This window comes from Berghia stephanieae, chromosome 10 (genome assembly GCF_034508935.2).
Source record: "Berghia stephanieae isolate SIO BIC M18660-M18661 chromosome 10, UCSD_Bste_1.3, whole genome shotgun sequence".
Lineage (NCBI taxonomy): Eukaryota > Metazoa > Mollusca > Gastropoda > Nudibranchia > Aeolidiidae > Berghia > Berghia stephanieae.
In genome coordinates, this window is record NC_088369.1 from 42,790,971 (window position 1) to 42,813,470 (window position 22,500).

Below are 22,500 nucleotides of genomic sequence, written 5' to 3' on the forward strand. Positions count from 1 at the left end.
AAAAGGCAGCTCTAGAAAAGGAGATAAACAGTTTGATGCAAGACTACGAGAATGAGAAACACAATCTGAAAGTACAAAATGAAGAAGACCGAAAGGTTTTAGTACAAAGGTAATGTTCAGAAATTCTACTTAGTATAATATGAGCTTAATTGAGATGCTAAAAACAAGACAAAAGTTTAGAAGCTTTACTACAAAGGTAATGTTCAGAAATTCTACTTAGTATAATATGAGATTGATTGAGATGCTACAAACAAGACGCAAGTTTAGAAGCTTTACTACAAAGGTAATGTTCAGAAATTCTACTTAGTATAATATGAGCTTGATTGAGATGCTAAAAACAAGACAAAAGTTTAGAAGCTTGAGATATATTGATTTTATACGACTTACTTTTTTTTAATGGCATAGAGGCTATGTGGTCTTGTGGTATGACACTCATATGTGACCCTTCGCCTCAAAACGGTATTAAGTCGGGTTGGTTAAGATGTTGAAAATTGAATATATAGTCAGAAATATCAGACTTGTGTTGAGTTTGTATGTTTTATTGAGGAGAATGGATACCATAGTTTAGGGTGCTAATGACAACAATTTAAATTTTTGACCAGTTTAACATGTAACTCAGATTTTAAGCATCTGGTTCGTTCCGACATAATACCGTTTTGAGACGATGGGACACATATAGTCTCACTTATAGTCTGGCAAGTGTCTTCTAAACTTGTCCAAATGTTTCTTTATATACTCGGAGACTGAATAAGTCTTCATACAAAATATTGTAATTACTACATTTTTTCTCCAAATCTCTTGACAAACAGTTTTTGTCGATTGACACATTTGTCTACAGAATATAAGATGCATGAAAACAAGGATCATAACACATGAATATTTTTTTGTTTTATCATTATGATTACTGTTTATTTGTTTGTCATGAAAAACAGACTTTCAAAAATGGAAGAGACTGAATATTCAAACACAAAACAGATCCACAATCTTCAAGCACAACTTTCAGAGTTCCAAGAAAACTTCCAGCACGCCAACAAGGATCACGACCTTGACCTTACATCTCATCTGAAAAACCAGGAAGAAGCTTTAATTCAACAATTTGATGAAGAAAGAAGGAACCTGGCGGAGCGCTTCTCTCGAGAACTGGAACAACATCAGTCAAACTATAGATCGTATGTGGACCAAATCTTTACAAAGGTTAGATACTCTCTCTCTCTCTCTCTCTCTCTCTCTCTCTCTCTATATATATATATATATATATATATATATAGAGAGAGAGAGAGAGAGAGAGAGAGAGAGAGAGTTGTTTTTTGGGTTTTTTTGGAAATAGATTTATGTTAAACAGAAAACACAGGGCAACAGAGACAGAAAATCATAAGATTAACATAAAACAGACACACTACATGATATAACACAATCTCTCTCTCTCTCTCTCTCTCTCTCTCTCTCTCTCTCCCTCTCTCCCTCCCTCTCTCCCTCTCTCTCTCCCTCTCTCTCTCTCTCCCTCTCTCTCTCCCTCTCTTCTCTCTCTCTCTCTCTCTATATATATATATATATATATATATATATATAGAGAGAGAGAGAGAGAGAGAGAGCAGACACTCTAGATGCATGATATAACACAGTCTCTTTCTCTCTCTCTCTCTCTCTCTCTCTATATATATATATATATATATATATATATATACATATAGAGAGAGAGAGAGGGAGAGAGAGAGAGAGAGAGAGAGAGAGAGAGATTGTGTTATATCATGTATCTAGTGTGTCTGTTTTATGTTAATCTTATGATTTTCTGTCTCTTTTGTCATGTGTTTTCTGTTTAACATAAATCTATTTCCAAAAAAAAAAAAAAAACATTCATGCTGATAACTGATATGGAATGTCCAAAATGTTTATATACCCTATGAACTACCTGTGTTTATAGTAATTTGATTTTTCATTTTTATTTCTTTTTTTAAAAATTGATTTGCTATGTTGCCTCAACCATGTATGTTATCTTCAATGCTCTGAATCTTGTTTTGTGCGGCTATGTGTTCTAGTAGTATGACATTCGCTTTCGGATCGGAAGGTCCTGGGTTCGAGTCTCGCTCGGCGCATAGCTGAGTCCTTGGAAAAGGCTCTTTACTTACATTCTCTCACCGTACTCGGGTGTAAAATGAGTACCTGGCCGTTAACAGCGTTGTCTTTGTCCGAAAAATTGTAAAATCGCCTAACAAGGCGTCATGTCCCGTCCTACATGTCAAGTGTTGCTGTTGACCAGGGACCCCTTGTAAATCGCTTTGAGCACGTTTAGTGGATATTGCGCTATATAAAAGCTCATTAGAAAAAAAAACTCTCCCCTGTTAATAGTAATAATTTGATTTTAATTATTTTTTCAAAAAGTGATGTGCTATGTTGCCTCAACGATTTATGTTATCTTCAATGCTCTGAATCTTGATTTACAAAGCCAGATGTAAAATGTAATTCCAGGGTGCCGAAGGACTGTCAGGAAATTTACGAGATGATTTTCTGTCTTTGGTACGTAAACATACTGAGGAAGAGGTTGGGAGATCACAGGCAGCCATCTTGAATCAGCTTCAGCAAGATAGAAGCGAAGTTGCTGCCATTTTGGAAAAGGAAAAAGCTGAAATATGTAAGAAGTTTTAATTGAACATTTTTGAGCATTTTGTCATTAATTAATGATTCGCCACTTGGGTTCCTGGCCTCCCATAGTGGGCGGGGAGGTACATACTTTGCCTTCTACTCCCCCCCCCCCTGTATCTGTTTTCCAACTTGCTTTCTGTCTTTGTCTTAGGATAAAATTACTTGGTTTTGTCCTGGTCCAGGCCGGATACCCTGGCTGAGTGGGAAGCAGTCAAATGTATAGTTAGTTTTGGGAGATGATATTTTTTCCTTGTAAATCATCTCTCTGTTATGCACTGCATTATTTTTTATTTATATTATATATAACAGGCGTCATGTCCCGTCCTACATGTTAAGTGTTGCTGTTGACCAGGGACCCCTTGTAAAGCGCTTTGAGCACGTTTAGTGGATATTGCTCTATATAAAAATCTCAAAAGCCACCAAAATATTCTCTTTACTTATTCTGCAAAATTTCAGCAACATGTAGTCATGAAATGATCGATCTTTTCTTGGAAATATAAATGTAATTCTTTCACTCACTTTGAAATATTTAATTAAACTCTATCCTTACCAGCTATTTTCATAAATTTACCCGAAACTCCTTATTCACCCAACACAAAAGTAGATTTTTCAAACAGTTAGTAACGAGTATAATATTCTATATTTTGCTCAGAAAAATGAGCTCTGTCGAGTTTTTATAACTATAAACTATAACAAAATGAAATCAGAAAAAGAAAATTGTTGGCTGCGTCGTAACGAATGTGGCGATTTTCCCATGGGTTGTAAGGTGAGGGTTAAACTAAAGAAATTAATGTCATGTCGGATGTATGTTATTTCCAGACAAAGACACAGAGAACCAAAGGATCAGCCTCATGGAAAAGTATGAGTCGCAGATCATTGCCTTGAACAATGAAATTGTCTCCCTTCGTGACCAACTCGAAGAAAGGAAAGAGGCTCTGTCTGAAATGGTGGAAAAGGAGTCTAGTCAGGATGTTGGGATTGGCTCGGAAGTCGTCAACAATTTAAGGAAAGAAATGGAGGTAGGCTAACACATAAAATTCTGGGTGGGGCTCCTGACCTCCCATAGTGGGCAGGGGGTACATACTGTGTCTTCTATCCCCTTATATATGTTTTCCAACATACTTTCTGTCTTTGTCTTGGAATGAGATTACTTGGTTTTGTCCTGGTCCTGGCCGGATACCCTAGCTGGAAGGGAAACAGTCAAATGTTTAGTTAGAGTTTTGGGAGATGACCTTTTTTTCCTTGTAAATCATCTCTGTATTGTTTTGTTTACATGTTATATATGATTTGTAAACATTTGAGTGTATCTCTCTTAGTTGGGACCTGTGCTTGTGTCTGGATGAGACTTTTAGGTGATCTCAAACTAAGTACTTTGATAGTGTGCTCTTGGAATCTACATCTGTTTCCTATTTGAAAAATTTCCCTTTGTCTTACCTTTTCTTGGGATTCTTAAATTGTAATTCTAGAACTTTTATACTATCCCATTTTCTTCCTTTTTACTGACGCTGATATGACCTTAATGTGTTGCAAGTGCCGTAAAACACTCAAACACAAACAAACAATAACACATAAAACTACCTAGTATGGAAGCTCGCTTATTTAAAATTTGTGTCCTTCAAGTGTCGATTGATTTATATGATCCTCAACTTGGCAAAACTCTCAAACCTGTAACCAGGCGTGTGTTTCCAGAGCAATTCATTTAACTGGTAAACCATAGACCAATCTATTGGAACTTTTTGCTCGTTACTTTCACTAATTAATATTTGTGTCAGTCATGCATGACATAATCAGTTGGAAGGTGAAAATTTTGGGTTTGCAGTGTTTTGCATTTTCTGAAAGAATATGCTCCCAAGAGCATTTTAATCTTTATTTGAAGTAAATCGGGTGTTTTTTCATGAAGTTATAATGTTCAGATGTACGGGAAAGGTATCCAGCAACTTTTCTCGAATTTCATACTTTTTCAACTTGACTAGGTGTAGAAAGTATTTAGTAGTGAAATTAAGTTTTGATAGTTCTCGAAAATGTACAAAAAGGGTTGATTTAATAATTTATGACAAGAATTAATATTTGATAAATTTTTACCTTCTAACAAAACTTGGCAATATCTCAGTTCAAACCTTTCATCATCCGACTGATTATTTTATTCACTGTAACATTTGGTCCTTCAAGTGTCGATTGATTTATATGATCGTCATCTTGACAAAAAACTCTCAAAACTGAGGCCAGGCGTTTGTATCCAGAGTAACCCATTTAATAGGTTAACCATAGATCAATCTATTGGACTGGGTGGGGTTCCTGAGCTCCCATACTGGGCAGGGAGGTACTTTCTGTGTCTTCTACCCCCACTATATCTGTTTTCCAACTTGCTTTCTGTCTTTGTCTTGGAATGAGATTACTTGGTTTTGTCCTGGTCATAGCGCCTGGCTGGGAGGGAAACGGTCAAATGCATAGTTATTGTTTTGGGAGATGATATTTTTTCCTTGTAAATCATCTCTCTGTTATGTATTGTTTTGATTGTATAATGTACACATTTGAGTGTATTCCTCTTAGTGGTATCTTGTGCTGGTGTATGGGTGAGACATTATGTGATCTCAAACTAGGCACATTGATGGTGTGCTCTTGGAATCTACACATGTTTCCTATTTGAACCACTCCCCTTTGTCTTATTATTTTCCTCAAGTCCTTTTTATTGTAAAGCTAGAATCTTTCCACTTTTCAATTTTCTACTTTTTACTGGCGCTGATATAACCTAAATGTGTTGCAAGCGCCGTAAAACCCTTAAAAACAAACAAACAATCATTTTGGCAAAAACTCTCAAAACTGAGGCCAGGCGTTTGTTACCAGATTAACCAATTTAATAGGTTAACCATAGATTGATCTATTGGAACTTTTTTCTCGTTACTTTCACTAATATGAGCTTTTTTGGGCGAAATCTTATGACCTCCCATGATGGGCACGGGGTCACTTGTTTGACCTTCTACCCCCTATATGTATCTGTTTTTATGAGATGCTTACCTACTGTCTTTGTCTTGAAACGCGATGGCTTGGTTTTGTCCTGGCCCTTGTCAGTATCCTTGACTGAGAGGGTATAATGATTGTTTTAGGAGGCGATATTTTTTCCTTGTAAATTACCTATCTCTTGTGTACTGTTATGTGCAGCTATGTCTTGTGGTATGACACTCGCTTTTGGATCGAGAGGTCCTCAGTTCGAGCCTCGGTCGGCGCATAGTTGAGTCCTTGGAAAAGACTCTTTACTCACATTCTCTCACCGTACTCAGGTGTACAATGATTACCTGGCCTTTTACATCTTTGTCTCTGTCGGAAAAAAAAATGTAATATCGCTTAACAGGCGTCGTCATGTCTCGTTCTACATGTTACATGTTGCTGTTGGTCTGGGACCCCTTGCAAAGTGCTTTTAGCACATTAAGTGCATATCGCTCTATATAAAAGCTCAAGTTTTTATGGATTTTTTAAAACTTTAATCTGAAATTGTTCTCTATAGATTATTAAAGCAAGAAAGGGAGCAGATCAGAGGACAGAAACAAATGAAAACAAAACTGGGGATGAACTTAATGAGAAAAACAAGGTTCAAATACAGCAAAAAGATTAATTCTCTCCTTACCAACCATTTTCAAAATTTTCCCCAAAACTTCACACCCAACTAACACAAATATAAATATTTTTTTTTAATTTTTTTTTGTTATTTTTTTCTTATCATTGAAACACAATAGCAGTAAAGATCTTACGAGACATAATTTCTTTAGCAACAACACATTCTTCATTTTCTTTAAATTGTATGATGTACAAAAGAAATTTGAATAAGAAAAATGTTGGTTGTATCGTAACGAATGTGACGATTTTCCTATAGATCTAGTTGGTAAGGAGAGGGTTAGAAGTTTGAAGTGATTCACTGTGATAAATCGAACACTTTATGTCCTATAGGGAATGAGATTAGCGGAAGAGTAGCGTCCCTTGATTGGACGTCACCGGAGGAGAAGTTATTTGTAAACAAACCAATTACAAGCCAAGCGCTCCAAATACAAAATTTATTATTCATATTTCTGTACAAAAATGCATATCATAATCAACGTTATGCATCTTTGTACAGAAATATGAATAATAAATGTTGTATTTGGAGCGCTTGGCTTGTAGTTGGTTTGTTTACAAATAACTTCTCCACCGGTGACGTCCAATCAAGGGACGCTACTCTTTCGCTAATCTCATTCCCTATTGATGCCACTAACCACATTTGACGTGTTTTTTAAAAAAATTGGTAGCCATCTTATTATAAAATAAACAAAAATGAATATAACAACTTCAAAAAATAAAAGAACAAAAATACCAAACACGGAACGTTTCGGGCTCAAAACCCTTCTTCAGCCAAAAACAACAACAACCAATAAAGACATGAGTACATTACTATATTCCAGATAGACGACAGGGATATATTGTAATTACTACATGTTCTTTGTTAAATCTCTCCACAAAAAGTTTTTGTAGATTGACAAATCTGTCTACAGAAAATAAGATGCATGAAAACAAGGTTCATAACAAATGAACATTTTTTTCTAATTATGATATGATTATATATATATATATATATATATATATATATATATATATATATATATATATATATATATATATATATATATATCCCTGTCGTCTATCTGGAATTTAGTAATGTATTTATATTTTTATTGTTTCCTGTTGTTGGCTGAAGAAGGGGTTTGAGCCCGAAACGTTCCGTGTTTTGTATTTTTGTTCTTTTTTTTGAAGCTGTTATATTCATTTTTTGTTTATTATTTTTCACACTCCACAGCTTCTAGAGGTCTAGTATCACTTTAACCATCTTATTGTGCAGCTATGTGGTCTCGCGGTATAACACTCGCCTTAGGATCGGAAGGTCCACGATTCAAGTTCAAGTCCCGGTCTGGGCGGCGCATGGTTGAGTCCTCGGACAAAGGTTCTTTACTCATATCTTCTCACAGCACTCAGGTGTAAAATGAGTACATGGCCATAAACAGCGTTGTCTCTGTCCGAAAACATTGCAATGTCGCCTAACATACGTCATGCCTTCTGCTACATGTTAAGTGTTGCTGTTGGCGAGAGTGGGGTCGTTTGACCTCGGATGGTGAGTGAGTCGAGTGGTCACTGTAGCTATGCCCTGTAGTTAATATTTCTTTTTCTGTGTTGCTTTCTGACCTTATCTTGGAATGAGTCAACTTGGTTTGTCATAGCCTTGGCTAGAGTATGTAATGAATTTGACTTTTGATTTTGCGCACCAGACTAATGTTTGTTTTTTATGTGTGATTGTTTTGTTTTGTTTGGTTTTTTTTTTTTTGTTTTTTTTCGTTTCATTCGAACGGGATTACACTCTACTAACTGAACAATAGACATTGGTTAAGTTGTTGTTTTTTTTTTAATATTATTGAGATATTGTTCTTGTGTGTAGCTAAATGAAATGTTTTATCTTTTAATTTAAAAGTTTTAGAAGACAGATAAAATGGACGTTTCGGTTTTTTTTCACTCTATCAACTAAACAGGACGAATGAATGAAACACTACAGACGAATCGAGACAGGATGCCAGATATAAAGACATATGAGAAGAAGAAGAAGAAGAAGAAGAAGAAGAAGAAGAAGAAGAAGAAGAAGAAGAAGAAGGAGGAGGAGGAGGAGGAGGAGGAGGAGGAGGAGGGAGGAGGGAGGAGGAAGGAGGAAGGAGGAAGGAGAAGGAGGAGAAGGAGAAGAAGAAGACCATATAATAAAGACAATAGAGAGCAAGTGTTTCCATGAAACCAAGCCACCTAATCATATTGTTTATTTATTTGTAATAATGTGTTTGTTCTTTACAGGAGGAGCTGGTCATTGAATTAGCTAAAATGAAAGAGGCATTCGAGTTGGAAAAAAAGGAGCTAGAAACTCAGAAAAACCTGTTGGAAGAGGAGCTTACCGAAACCCAAGGGCTGTTAGAGGCAGAAAGACAAAAGATTACGGAATCGGATGTGTTGAAGGTGATTTTCTTATCACAGTTTTAGTATGTGCGGCTATGCGGTCTTGTGGTTTGACACTCACTTTTGGATCGGAAGGTCCAGGGTTTGAACCTCGCGTTGGGCGCATAGTTGAGTCCTTGGAAAAGACTCTTTACTTACATTCTCTCACTGTACGCATGTGTAAAATGAGTACCTGGCCGTTTACAGCGTTGTCTCTGTCCGAAAAAAATTGTAACATCGCCTAACAGGCGCCAAGTCCCGTCCTGAATGTTAAGTGTTGCTGTTGGCCAGATACCCCATGCAAACCGCTTTGAGCACATTTAGTGGATGTTGCGCTATTTGGTTCTAAACAAAGAAAATCGGTCTTTTTTTATTCTTCATGCTGGATAGAACTTTCAAATGTCATGTGATCAGAATGTATAAAAGTCAAAACAGATTTATAATGTTTTTCTCCTCTGGATACACGTTTATGTTCGTCGGAAAAGAATTTCATAAGGGCGTCCGCCATTGTTCCTATAGTTTACTATGCGTCATTACGGGGGAAGTGACGTCACGACTGTTGAAGCCTATTCTTGTGAATTGGTACAACTTTACGATATTTTTATTGTCTTATTCTACCGTTTTTTTTACACGGGGTCCCTGGCCAACAACTACATTTAACATTTAGGACGGGACATGACGCATGTTAGGCGATGTTACAATTTTTTCGGACAGAAACAACGCTGTTAACGGTCAGGTATTCATTTTACACCTGAGTACGATGTGAGAATGTTAATATAGAGTCTTTTTCCAATAACTCTACTATGCGCCGAGCGCGAGGCTCGAACCCAGAACCTTTCGATCCGAAAGAGAGTGTCATACCACTAGACCACAATAGCCGCAAGGATGTCAAGCTGTTCTTTCCCTTCTACTTTGATTTTTTTCAAACAAACTAATATGTTTCTCCTCTTTAATGTTATATCTATTTATTTCAGAAATCGCTGAAAAAGCTGAAATCAGAAAAAAGAGAGGTTGAGAATATGGTTGAAGGAATGAAGGAAAAATTATACTTGGTTTACCAGCAGAAAGGGCTTGAAAAGGCTGATTTGGAAAGCAAGTTCCAAGAAATCAGAAATAGTGGATTGGAGGAAGGTCAGAGTTTAGGGCGAGAGGAAGGATTTGTTCAGGTAATTTTTATGGTTATTTGGTTAATTTTGTTTGGATTCTTTTGTTGTTGTCTTTTTGTTTGTTTGTTTGTTTGTTTTTTGTTTTTTTTTTTTGTATTGGGGAGGGGGGGTTCGATTTTTTTTTTTGGGAGGGGGGGGGCGGGGAGGGTTGGGAGGTTTTTGTTTTTTGGGGGTTTTTTTGGGGGGTTTTTTTTGTGTTTTCGGGGGGCGGGGGGGTTCGTTTGTTTTATTGGGAGGTTTTTGTTTTTGTTTTGTTTTTTTTGGGGGGGGTTTTGTTGTTTTTTTTTTTTGTATGTTTTTTTAAATTTATTTATCGTAATCAATTTGTAGTTTGTAGACTTGTAAATCATCCTACAATTATTTTTTGTTTGTTAAGTTTTTTGTTTGTTTACTCCCGTGTCATTGTATTTCCTTTTTTATTATTATTATTTTTTATTTGCTTAATTATTTTCAGAAATCCATTAGTCTATGGCAATACCCAATGTAAATTTCCAGAAGTGGATAATTAAAGTTTATCTTATCTTATCTTATCTTGTCTTGTCTTGTCTCGTCTTTCTTGTCTTGTCTTATCTTATCTTTTCTATCTTATCTGATCTTTTCTCATCTCATCTCATCCTATCCTACCCTATCCTATAATATCCAATCCTATCCTATCTTATCATATCTTATAAGCAGAATTCCGGCTCTCCAGTTTTAGTCAATGATTAGTCACCCAACCTTCTTCAGTCCCTTGAGAAGTTGATTTTTTTTTTACAAATTTCTATGTTTGCTTTGTTTATATATATATATAAAGTTTCTATTTTTCTTTCTTGCTTTGTCTGGCACCTTTCATACACACTTATTCAGATGTTTATCTTACACAGGCGCCTGTTTCTTTATTTCTTAATTAGTTATCAATGTGTGATTGTCATAGATGAAGTTGACGTCACTCGAGTCTTTGTTATTGCTTTTTGCCATCCACGTTTATGAATAATTCTCACTTAACTGTATCATCCAGACAATAAAAGTTCAAAGTTACACATAGTATTTGTGTTGAACCGTTATACTTCCGGGTGGTAATTTTGTGAGCTCTTAGCCAAGCGCATACTATCTATAGTGCATCAATTCATTTTTGTTTCTCCTATCTATACCCAGGGGAAAGAAGAAGGTATTGAGGTTGGAAGAGCTGAAGGGATTGAGCAAGGTAAAGAGATTGGAAAGCTGGAGGGAAGGAAAGAAGCGGAATCCAGCCTGGAAGTGTCGCAGAATAAACAAATACAGGAATACAGGGTGAGTTTCAGCCTTTAATTCATTGCAGGGGCGTGGCTATACTACTTACTACTTAGATGCCTTTCGCGTCTCGACCGAAAGATCGGGTCGCCTTGGCTGTTTCCAGTATTTCCTGTGTGAGGTGTCTCCAATATTGCCGGTCCTCTGCTAGGGTTCTCAGATTTTCAAGGTCCCCTGCCGTTATGAGACTAATGCTTTTGTCCAAGTGTTGTGAGGTTTTTGTTTAGGATCACAGGGAGTGTTGTGATCGGTCTTCCTCTGAAAAGGTTCCCGTGTTTTTGGAAGTATCCCGACATGGCTTGGTTTGCTGGTATGTTTTTGTCCCTGCGTAGTATGTGACCGAACAGTTGCCATCGTTGTTGTAAAATGTCAAGGGAGATTGGTCTTTCTTTTGTGATCTTATAGAGTGATTCATTTGAGATCTTTTTGGGGTATTTGATGTCCAGTACCCTTCTTAGCTGTGTGCGATGGAAGGCATCCAGATGTTCTTCTTCGGATTTTGTCAACGCCCAAGTGCCGCAGTTATACAGAAGTACCGGTTTTACAAGATATATTGGTTGATTTGGTGCCTGGCACCGCTTCCATCTGTTAAAAATAGATTACAGCATTTTTTAAAACAAACAAACTGAGAAATGGTATATACCCCCTCTTACTTATTTTTAAGTCTTTTCTTTAACTTTTTTTTCTTTCTTTTGTATTTACAAAGAGAGCATGTTTTAAGTCATTTTCTTCTGATTCTGGCACCACCTTAACTATAAGCATGCCACGCCACTGATTAATTGTATATTTTTGTTTGTTTATGTATGTTTCTGTCTGTGTGTTTGTATAGGAACAATACAGACAATGGATGTTTCGGGTACAAACCCTTCTTCAGCACAACAATACAAGAATTTCTGGAAATCAAATCAAATAAAATTTATTGTATTTGTTTTCCACGTTAATTTGTGTATTATTGTTGTGCTGACGAAGGGTTTGTACCCGAAACGTCCATTGTCTATATTGTTGTTCCTATCATACGAAGCCTCTCCATTTTCATTCTTTCGTTAGTATTTTCACGATCAAAGGCTAGCTTCGGGTAGCCCCTATCCGTTTTCCACTTGTCTGTGCGTTTGTGAGGACTCAATGAATATGTTTCTATTCTTTCTTCAACTTAACAAACTGACTTCCTTGACGCACTTAGATTCAGTAATAAATAACAATGTAAAATGGAATGTAAGCTTCAATTTAATTACAAAAAAACAGATGAAATGGACGTTTCGGGTTTCCCCTTTATCAACAAAACAGGATGAATGAAACACTGCAGATGAATGAGATAATGTGGTAGTCCTTTCCTTTCTTTAATTCATCCTGTTTTGTTGATAAAGGGGAAACCCGAAACGCCCATTTCATCTGTTTTCGTATATTAAATTGAAGCTTACAATCAATTTCACATTGTTATGTATTTCTTCGAGCTTCGAGCAGCAACATTGACATTAGATTCAATATTCAATTTGATGAAATAATAATATTTCAAATGATTGTATATTTTATGCCTTACAATCTAGTAATCACAGGCATAGAATTTCAGCCTTTAATTGTATATTTGTGTTTGTTTATGTATGTTTATGTCTATGTGTTTGTGAGGACTGAGTTAAAACGTTTCTGTTCTTTCTTCAACTTAATAAAAACGTACTACCTTGACGCACTTAGATTCAGTATTCAATTTGATGAAATAATGATATTTCAAATGATTGAATATTGTATGCGTTACAATCTAAGTCATTGCCGAGAAAATCACAGGCCTATTGTGTGGTACTGCTTGATACCGATGATGTCAAAGTTTTGAGAAAGTTTTGGGCTTTTTTCTAATGTTTTTCATCCCGCCCCTTCATTGACTAATTTCATTTTTTCATGGTCATTAGGGCCAGTTTTCATAAAGGGGGGGAGGGGGCGATTGTTTTGTTTTGTTTGTTTATTGTTTGTTTGTTTTTTGTTTTTGTTTCTCTATTTAGTTGGGGGGGTTTGTGTGTGTATTTTTTTTTAATTTTTAGTTTTGTTTTGTTTTTTGTGGATTTTTTTTTTTGTGTTTACGGGTTCTATTTTTTAAATGTAGATCTAAGTTATTTTAATCACACAAAAAAGTTAAGTTTTTTGGCAATTTTCCCCCAATGATGAAATGAAATCAGTCATGGTCAGTCTACTTTACCCCTCGATTTCTTTAAATCTATTTTCAAATAGGGTTTAATTGAATCACTGAAGCATGACAAGAACGTTCTCGAAAATCGCCTGAGGCAAGAAAAGGAGAAAAATAACAAATGTTTGATGCAAGCACAAGACAGGGATCAATTGAAGGTGAGATTGAAATTTTACCTCTCATGAAAGTCAATCTGTTCCTCAATGATTTTACTTTCCAATAAATAAAAAGGGGGCTGATATCTCGTAATAGGCTTCAACAGTCGTGACGTCACTTCCTTCGTAATGACGCATTGTAACTTAGTAACTGGTTGTAAACTATTGGAACAATGACGGACGCCCTTATGAAATACTTCTCCGACGAGCATAAAAGTGTATCCAGAGGAGAAAATCATTATAAATCTGATCATGTTTTGACTTTTATACATTCTGATACATGCCATGTGAAAAAGTTCTAACCAGTGTTTAGAACCAAGTTGCTCGTTGATGAGCGGACGTGACATCAGACTATTGAATCCTATTCTAACGGAACCATTATTTTATTTACAGGGTCGTTTTGACCAATTACTGGGTGAGAAACACGCAATTGAAGCGAAGCACGAAGAGACCTTGAATCACATCCTAGAGGACCATCAGGCAGAGAAAGAACATTTGATGGATGAGATCCGGAAGCTAGAACAACGGAGAATCCAAGCCCAGTCTGACAAGAGAGCTGTAGAAGCCCATATTGGGGCTTTCCACCAGGAACTGGAAATGGCCCATCAAGTCATGAATGAAGAACAAGATGAAGGAGAAGTAATTATTGTTATAAGAATCAATTCTAGGCGCTAGATAACTATTTTTGACATAGATAGATATATTTTCAAAATCAGTTGTTTAACTTGTTTCCTGCCTGAAAAAAATCGTTGATATAATGTTTTTAAAAAGAAAAAAGGCAATGCTATTCTTTCATGAATTGCTATTTCTGGACAATAAATCTCATATTATTATTATTATTATTACTATTATTATTATTATTATTATTATTATTATTATTATTATTATTATTATTATTATTATTATTATTATATATTATTATTATTATTATTATTATTATTATTATTATTATTATTATTATTATTATTATTATTATTATTATTATTATTATTATTTTCATCACCACCATTAATATTATTTTTTTATCATTATTATGATAATTATTTTTTTAAAACTGATTTCTTCAAAAAGAGAATAAAGCATTGTGCTACTGTACTCTGTAAAAAAAAAACACGTATTTAAAATTTTAGCCTGAAAAATCGACCATCAAATGTGAAATAAGATGTATGACTTCAAATAACTCCCGGGTTTGAGAGTTTTTGACAATTTGAGAGGTATTTTCTGGCCAAAAGTTTAAATATATGTCTTTTTCAGAGTATGGCAGTAACTATAGTTGTTATTTTTTGAGAAATGTGTAATTTGGTTGACGAATCAATTTATTCCAAACCCACCACACAATCCTTTCTATATCTTAGTTTAATACTAGTAGTTTAATAATAAATCTGATTTTTCTTTTCAATGAAGGCATCTGTAATGGAGCGAGCCCAAAACCATTCTGTGTTACAAGAACAAGTCACGTTACTACAATATCAACTCAAAGAGGCAGAGTCAGCCCAGCAGGAACTCGGCTTGCTGAAGGTAAACTAAACTTGAGCTTAATGTGCTCAAAGTGTTTTACAGGGGTCCTGAGCATGACCAACAACAACATGTAACATGTAGAACGAGACATGATATCTACCATTTTTTTCGATAGAGACAACGCTGTTAACGGCCAGGTACTCATTTTACACCTAAGTACGGTGAGAGAATATGAGTAAAGAATCTTTTCCAAGGACTCAATTATGCACCTTCCGATCCAAAAGTGTGGCCGTTAACAGCGTTGTCTCTGTCCGAAAAAAAATTGAAAGATCGCCTAATAGGCGTCATGTCCCGTCCTAAATGTTAAATGATGCTGTTGGCCAGTTACCCCTTGTAAAGCGCTTTGAGCACGTTTAGTGAATATTGAAATAGGCTTCAACAGTCGTAATGTCACTTTTCTCGTAATGACGCATAGTAACTTAGTAACTGGTTCTAAACTATCGGAACAACGGCGGACGCCCTTATGAAATATTTCTCCGACTAGCAAAAGTGTATCCAGAGGAGAAAAACAGTATAAATCTAATCATGTTTTGACTTTTATACAGTCTAATCACATGTCATGTGAAAAAGTTCTAGCCAGCATGAAGAATAAAAACTACCGATTTTATTTGTTTAGAACCAAGCTGCTGGTTACTGGGCGGACGTGACATCAGACTATTGAATCCTATTCTTCGGTACGCCCGTCTGTGTCTCAAACAGCACCAAGGTACATTCTTACAACACCGAGTGAAAATACGCGCCTTCGGATTGTAAGGTCCAAGGTTCGAGTCCCGTTTTTGAGCAGCCCATTGTTGAGTCCTTGGAAACGGTTCTTTACTTACATTTTCAACGTGGTTTCTGTTGAAAAAAAAATTGTAATATCGCCTAACAGGCGCCGTGTCTTGTCCTACATGTAGAGAGTTGCTGTTGGCAGGGGACCCCTTGTAAAGCGGTTTGATAACGTTTTGTGGATATTGCGCTATATATCTTTATGGATTGTTGTAAATATCTGACTATTTAATTCAGTACCCAGAAGTTCTGCACAACATATCAATTTTATTTACATAAATTTCATTTATCTGCAGGAGGAATATGAAAACCTGTTACAAGAGAAGAGCGAACTTGAGGAATTGGTGAAGAAGCTGCAGACCAAATCATTTGAGGATGATCAGGCAAAGTTAAAATCTCAGATGGTAATCAGATATCATTACATTATAGATTCAAAGAAATTGTGGCCCACAGTCTCGAAACGGTGTTATGTCGGGGTTTACAAGAAGGTGCTTAAAATTGAATTTATAGATAGAATGAAGTTGACGTCACCGGGTCGTTGATATTTTTGTTGTTTTTTTTTTTTTTTTGTCATCCGCGTTTATGAGTAATTCTCACTAAAATGTATCAACCAGAGTTTATGTTTACACATCGTTTTGTTTCGTGGTCCGATATACTTCCGGATGGCAATGTTGTGAGCTTCTAAGCCAAGCGCATACTATCTAAGTCACAAATATATAAAGCGAGGTGACTTTGTGTACGTTATGTTGATGATAAATACAATTTCTTGTACTGTAAAAAAAAAAAAAAAAAAAAACACTCCAAGGTCCGATTTCTAATCATTAAATGTGACCCATCGTCTCAAAACGGTATTATGTCGGAACGAACCATATTCTTAAAAGCGGAATTAATTGTTAAACTGGTAAAAAATTATAAATTGTTGGCAAAAGCACCCTAAAATAGGTATTCATTCTCCTCAATAAAACATACAAACTCAACACATGTCTGATATTTCTGGCTATAAATTCAGTTTTTAACATCATTACCATCCCGACTTAATACCGTTTTGAGTAACAATACCGTCACAAATGATAACATTTTTATCTCTAAGAGAACTTACTACTCACAACAAACGCATTAAACATACCAGCAAACAAAACTACGTGAAACCTAAAAGGGTTATTTTGCTATTCAAATATTTATTTTGTGAGAGCTGATCACCCAAAGTTGTTCTAAAAGCAATAACAAAGAAACTCAGAAGAAATTTTAATTCCGAGATTAATAAAACGTTCACGTTCCGTTCCTGTTCGGTTCGGCGACTGAAAACGAGAGGGGTCACTCATTTTGCTAGGATAAACAAAAGACCGACTGAGAGGAAAGGTCAAATGGAGGGCAAGAAGAACCGGAGAGGAAAATGAATGCACTCAGTTTGCAGCCTTAACAAATAACTTGTATGTATGAAATAGAAATTTTATTCCATTTGGTCTGCTTAGTGTATAAGTGAAACATTGTGAAGTTGATCACTGGGTGGGGATCCTGACCTTCCATAGTGGGCAGGGAGGTACTTTCTATGTCTTCTATCCCCTTATATCTGTTTTCCATCTTGCGTTTTGTCTTTGTCTTAGAATGAGATTACTTGCTTTTGTCCTGGCCCTGGCCGGATACCCTGGCTGAGAGGGAAACAGTCAAATGTATAGTTATTGTCTTTTGGGAGATTATATTTTTTCCTTGTAAATCATCTCTCTGTTATGCACTGTATTATGTTTTCTTTATTTTATATATGATTTGTAAACATTTGAGTGTATTCCTCTTAGTAGGAACCTGTGCTTGTGTCTGGATGAGACTTTTAGTTGATCTCAAACTAAGTACTTTGATAGTGTTCTCTTGGAATCTACACCTGTTTCTTATTTGAACCAATTCCCCTTTGTTTCACCTTTTCTTGGATGCTTTAATTGTAATTCTAGAACTTATTACTATCCCATTTTCTTCCTTTTTACTGGCGCTGATATGACCGAAATGTGTTACAAGTGCCGTAAAACCCTTAAAAAACATGAAGTTGATTAAGCATGATCAACAAGTGGAAATGTATTTTGTATATTATATTCACACTTATTTATTCATATTTTTACTGTTATGTCAATTTTTAAAAAATCATTTTCATTAAACGTAATTTCTTTTAAATATTTCAGGATCATATTCAAAATCTGATGACAGAAAAAAACCACTTGAGAGAAATACTGGACCAAACATCAAACCAGGTGATTTTCACATTTCCTTGGAGACTTATTAGACTGGACATCATCAAGAAAACTGTAGTTGAATCGTCACTCGGAAAAAAAATACAGAGTTTCTGAATTCTTGACAATTTTTAAATCTGTTTTGTCGTCTTTTTCTTTTTGTCATGTTTATAAACTCGTATTCAAAACAAAAAGTATACAGATTTAAAAGTGTGTGTGTGTGTGTGTGTGTGTGTGTGTTTGTTTGTTTGTTTGTTTGTTTGTTTGTTTGTTTGTTTGCTGTGTGCATATTAATTAATTTTCTAATCATCTATTTAATTTATATTATTATTCTCTTTACCTATTGATTTCCATTTCTTATCAGGGAGAACTATCTGTACATTACATGGTAGAGCACGTATTATAACCCTCTTTACATTCTCTAGAAATTCAACAAAATGATTTGCTCCTCAGAGAAGGGGTCTTTTGACTTCCTATTCATAGCGGGCAGGAGGTCACTTGCTGTTTCTTCTACTCCACTCTATTTGCTTTTGAATTGCTTTTTGTCTTTGTCTTGGAATGGGATTACTTGGTTTTGTCCTGGTTCTTGGCTGACGGGGAATCAGACAAAGATATAGTGTTAGTTTGGGAGATTATAGGGAATGAGATTAGCGGAAAAGTAGCGTCCCTTGATTGGACGTCACCCATAGTCTGTGACGTTACCGGCGGAAAAGTTATTAGAGAGAGAACGTCATGGTGGTTGTGCGCATGCGTCTCTCGTCCTCACTTCCGGTGAAAGCGGCTTGAGACACTTCAAAACCAAATTGACGTTCTCTCTGTAAGGTGACGTCCAATCAAGGGACGCTACTCTTCCGCTAATCTCATTCCCTATATTTGTTTCCCTTGTAAATCATCTCTCTGTTTTGTACTGATATGATCGTTATATTTTTGTTTGAACATATCTTGTAAATTTTTGAGTGCGTTCCTTTTAATGGGACCCTGTGCTGAAGTCTAGGTGAGTCTTTTACTTTTAGGTGATCTCAAACTAAGCACATTGATGATATGCTCTTGGAATCCATTTTGCTTCTTTATTTGAACCAATTCCTCTTTGTCTTACTTCTTCTTGGGTGCTTTAATTGTAATTCTAGAATTATTTGACTATCCCGTTTTCTATTTTTTTGTTCTGGCGCTGAAATGATATAAATGTATTGCAAACGCCGTAAACCCTTAAAAACAAAAACAAACGATTTGCCCCTTTTCTTTACATATTAACTCAAGTCATTTTCTTTTTCAGTTGATAAAATCAACTACATCCATGGCACTTTCACAGTCAAAGTTTATCAGAGAGCTGGAGACTTTAAGACAAAAGACAAGTTCCATGGTTGAGAAAGAGAATTACACCCAGCTACAAATCAGTCTGGTCGACCAGCAGAAGCTTGTAATCACCTTACAAGATGCTATAAGGGAGCGAGAGTCTTTAGTTGATAAAGTTATCAGAGGTAACATACCCTATTTTTATGATCTAAATGTCATCCTGTGTTTATATTCCATCGTACTTCTTTCAAGCTAAAAGCATTCCAAAAGTGAAAGTTCGGCCATGTGGTCAAGTGGTATGACACTTCATATTATTGAATATTTCGTAACTTCGGATCGAGCCTTCCTAAGGACCTGGGTGGAGTTCCTGACCGTCCATAGCGGGCAGGCTGACAATTATAGGGAATGAGATTAGCTGAAGAGTAGCGTCCCTTGACTGGACATCTCCTTACAGAGAGAACGTCAAAATGGTTTTACGCATGCGTCTCTCTCGTCCTCGCTTTCGGTGAAGTGTCTCATGTCGCTTTCGCCGGAAGCGAGGACGAGAGACGCATGCGCACAACCAACATGACGTTCTCTCTCTAATAACGTTTCCGCCGGTGACGTCCAATCAAGGGACGCTACTCTTCCGCTAATCTCATTCCCTATTGTGCATTCTATCCCCTTATAGCTGTTTTACAATTTGCTTTCTGTTTTTGTCTTGGAATGAGATTACTTGGTTTTGTTATGAACCTGGCCGGAGTCCTTGGCTGGGAGGGAAACAGTCAATTGCATAGTTATTGTTTTGGGAGATGATACTTTTTTCCTTGTAAATCATCTCTCTGTTATGTATTATTATATTTGTTATTTTGAATGTATATTGTAAGCATTTGAGTGTATTCCTCTTTGTTGGACCTTGTGCTTTTGTCTGGATGAGACTATAGGTGATCTCAAACTAAGTGTACTGATGGTATGCTCTTTGAATCTACATCAGATCCCTATTTGTTCCCAGTTCCCCTTTATCGGTCTTTTTCTTGGGTGTTTTAATTGTAGTTCTAGAATTTGACTATCCTATTGTCTTCCTTTTTACTGGCGCTGATACTATTTATGACCTAAATGTGTTGCAAGCGCCGTTAAACCCTTAAAAATAAAAACAAACAAACCTCCCAAGTTCGGGCTCATCCTTCGATCCGAAAATCCACTAAAAGATTTTAAAAACTATATTATCCTTTAAATTTTACATCCTTTTTTTTATCCCCTTCCCTATTGGGAATGAGATTAGCGGAAGAGTAGCGTCCCTTGATTGGACGTCACCTTACAGAGAGAACGTCAATTCGGTTTTGAAGTGTCTCAAGCCGCTTTCACCGAAGCGAGGACGAGAGACGCATACGCACAACCACCATGACATTCTCTCTCTAATAACCTCTCCGCCGGTGACGTCACAGACTATGGGTGACGTTCAATCAATGGACGCTACTCTTCCGCTAATCTCATTCCCTTATATTATTACCTATACAAAACAAAAATTAAAAAGACAAACATCGAAAAATGAGGAATTATAATTTTAAAAAGTTTGTTTCCCTGTTTTATTCGTCATAACACAAGGATTGTATTTCAATGTTTCACAGAATATATTAATCTTAATGATGTTTGCATGTTGAATACAGACCATACTATAGTTACTCTGAGCATGTTTATAAAAATTACATCGTATCTATTTGCTTTCATTTCTTTTATTCGTCATAACAAAAGGATTGTATTTCTATGTTTCACATAATATATTAATATTAATGATGTTTGCAATTTGAATACAGACCATACTATAGTTACTCTGAGCATGTTTATAAAAATTACATCGCATCTTATTTGTGACCCAACGTCTTAAAACGGTATTATGTCGGGATGAAACTGATGCTAAAAAGTCAAATTAAAACTAAACTGGTCAAAATTATTAATTACTGGGAATTAACATTCTAAAATATGATACCCATTCTCCTCTATAAAACATCCAAACTCAACGCAAGTCTGATATTTCGGGCCACAAATTCAATTTTCAGTAACTTAATCATCCCGACTTAATACCATTTTGAGACGAGGGGTCACATTTATTGGTTGAGTCTGGAAGGAAATCACCCTCAACTCTTTGAAATCCATTTTGTTTCAGAGAGAGAAGAAGAAGTTACAGAATTGAACCAAGTGATGGAGTTGAAAATTAAAGAGATCCGGGAAAAACATGAAATCACTCAAGAACTTCTCGTCAAGCAGAAAGAAAAATATAAGAAACTGGTAAGTAGTTTTATTTTTTTTTTTTTTGTTTTGTTTTGTTTTTGTCTGTTGTTTAGGCTGTTGTTGTTGTTTTGTTCTTGGTTAATATCTGAGAGAGAGAGTGTGTGTGTGTGAGTGTGTGTGTGTGTGAGTGTGCGTGCGTGAGTGTAAGTGTGTGTGAGTGTGTGAGTGTGTGTGTGTGTCAGAGTATGGGTTTGTGTGAGTGTATGTGTGAGAGTGTGTTTGTGTGTGTGAGTGTATGTGTGTATGCGTGTGAGTGTATGTGTGTGTATGTGTGTGAGTGTATGTGTGTGTATGTATGTAAGTGTATGTGTATGAATAAAGGGATTTTTCTTTCTTTTTTTTTTTAACTCTTTTTTTTTAGCTGAAAATATAAATGACTATAACATCCTTGTTTTCTATTTTTCTTATTACAGTGCAATGTCAACAACAAGAAAAACCTTCTCTTGAAAGATCTGTATGTGGATTACTCTAATCTAAAAAGCACTTATGCCGACAGTGACTTGCATCGAAGACAAGCTGAGAGGACCTGCAGAAGGCTGGTAGAAAAATGCAGGGAATACAAAAAGACTCTTTCTCGTTTGTGTCAAATGTTATCGAGGTGAAAAGACTCTTTCTCGTTTGTGTCAAATGTTATCGAGGTGAAAAGACTCTTTCTCGTTTGGGTCAAATGTTATCAAGGTGAAAAGACTCTTTCTCGTTTGTGCCAAATGTTATCGAGGTGAAAAGACTCTTTCTCGTTTGTGTCAAATGTTATCGAGGTGAAAAGACTCTTTCTCGTTTGTGTCAAATGTTATCGAGGTGAAAGATGTTGCTGCCTTCCATTCCAGTTTTGTCTTCCAATAATATTGTTATTATTCCACATTTTTATATCACCTCGGACGACGTGAACATATATGCAGGTCTGAGATCCGAATGCAATTATGGGCCTGTCTAGTTTAACATTGTTGTAATGGACAATATTTTGCGTCTTTATTAAGAACCAAAAAAAGATTTCACAACAATTAGCCCATAATAAATTGGGTTATCAGACCTGCAAAAAA

General features: G+C 36.0%; 1 protein-coding gene across 1 annotated transcript in view; it reads left to right on the forward strand.

The window, feature by feature from the left end:
• The window catches only part of LOC144980671 (uncharacterized), a 51,548-nt gene that overhangs the window by 26,693 nt on the left and 2,355 nt on the right, over positions 1 to 22,500 (forward strand). Inside the window, exons 16-31 of the mRNA XM_078928350.1 lie at positions 1 to 109; positions 933 to 1,194; positions 2,467 to 2,629; positions 3,460 to 3,659; positions 6,143 to 6,226; positions 8,497 to 8,655; positions 9,609 to 9,800; positions 10,935 to 11,069; positions 13,287 to 13,400; positions 13,791 to 14,036; positions 14,802 to 14,915; positions 15,980 to 16,087; positions 17,852 to 17,920; positions 19,173 to 19,377; positions 21,336 to 21,457; positions 21,874 to 22,500. The exon at positions 1 to 109 is cut by the window's left edge and continues 64 nt beyond it; the exon at positions 21,874 to 22,500 is cut by the window's right edge and continues 2,355 nt beyond it. Of these exons, the coding sequence (XP_078784476.1) occupies positions 1 to 109; positions 933 to 1,194; positions 2,467 to 2,629; positions 3,460 to 3,659; positions 6,143 to 6,226; positions 8,497 to 8,655; positions 9,609 to 9,800; positions 10,935 to 11,069; positions 13,287 to 13,400; positions 13,791 to 14,036; positions 14,802 to 14,915; positions 15,980 to 16,087; positions 17,852 to 17,920; positions 19,173 to 19,377; positions 21,336 to 21,457; positions 21,874 to 22,062 (2,471 nt within the window). The 3' untranslated portion in view covers positions 22,063 to 22,500. The remainder of the gene's footprint in view (positions 110 to 932; positions 1,195 to 2,466; positions 2,630 to 3,459; positions 3,660 to 6,142; positions 6,227 to 8,496; positions 8,656 to 9,608; positions 9,801 to 10,934; positions 11,070 to 13,286; positions 13,401 to 13,790; positions 14,037 to 14,801; positions 14,916 to 15,979; positions 16,088 to 17,851; positions 17,921 to 19,172; positions 19,378 to 21,335; positions 21,458 to 21,873) is intronic.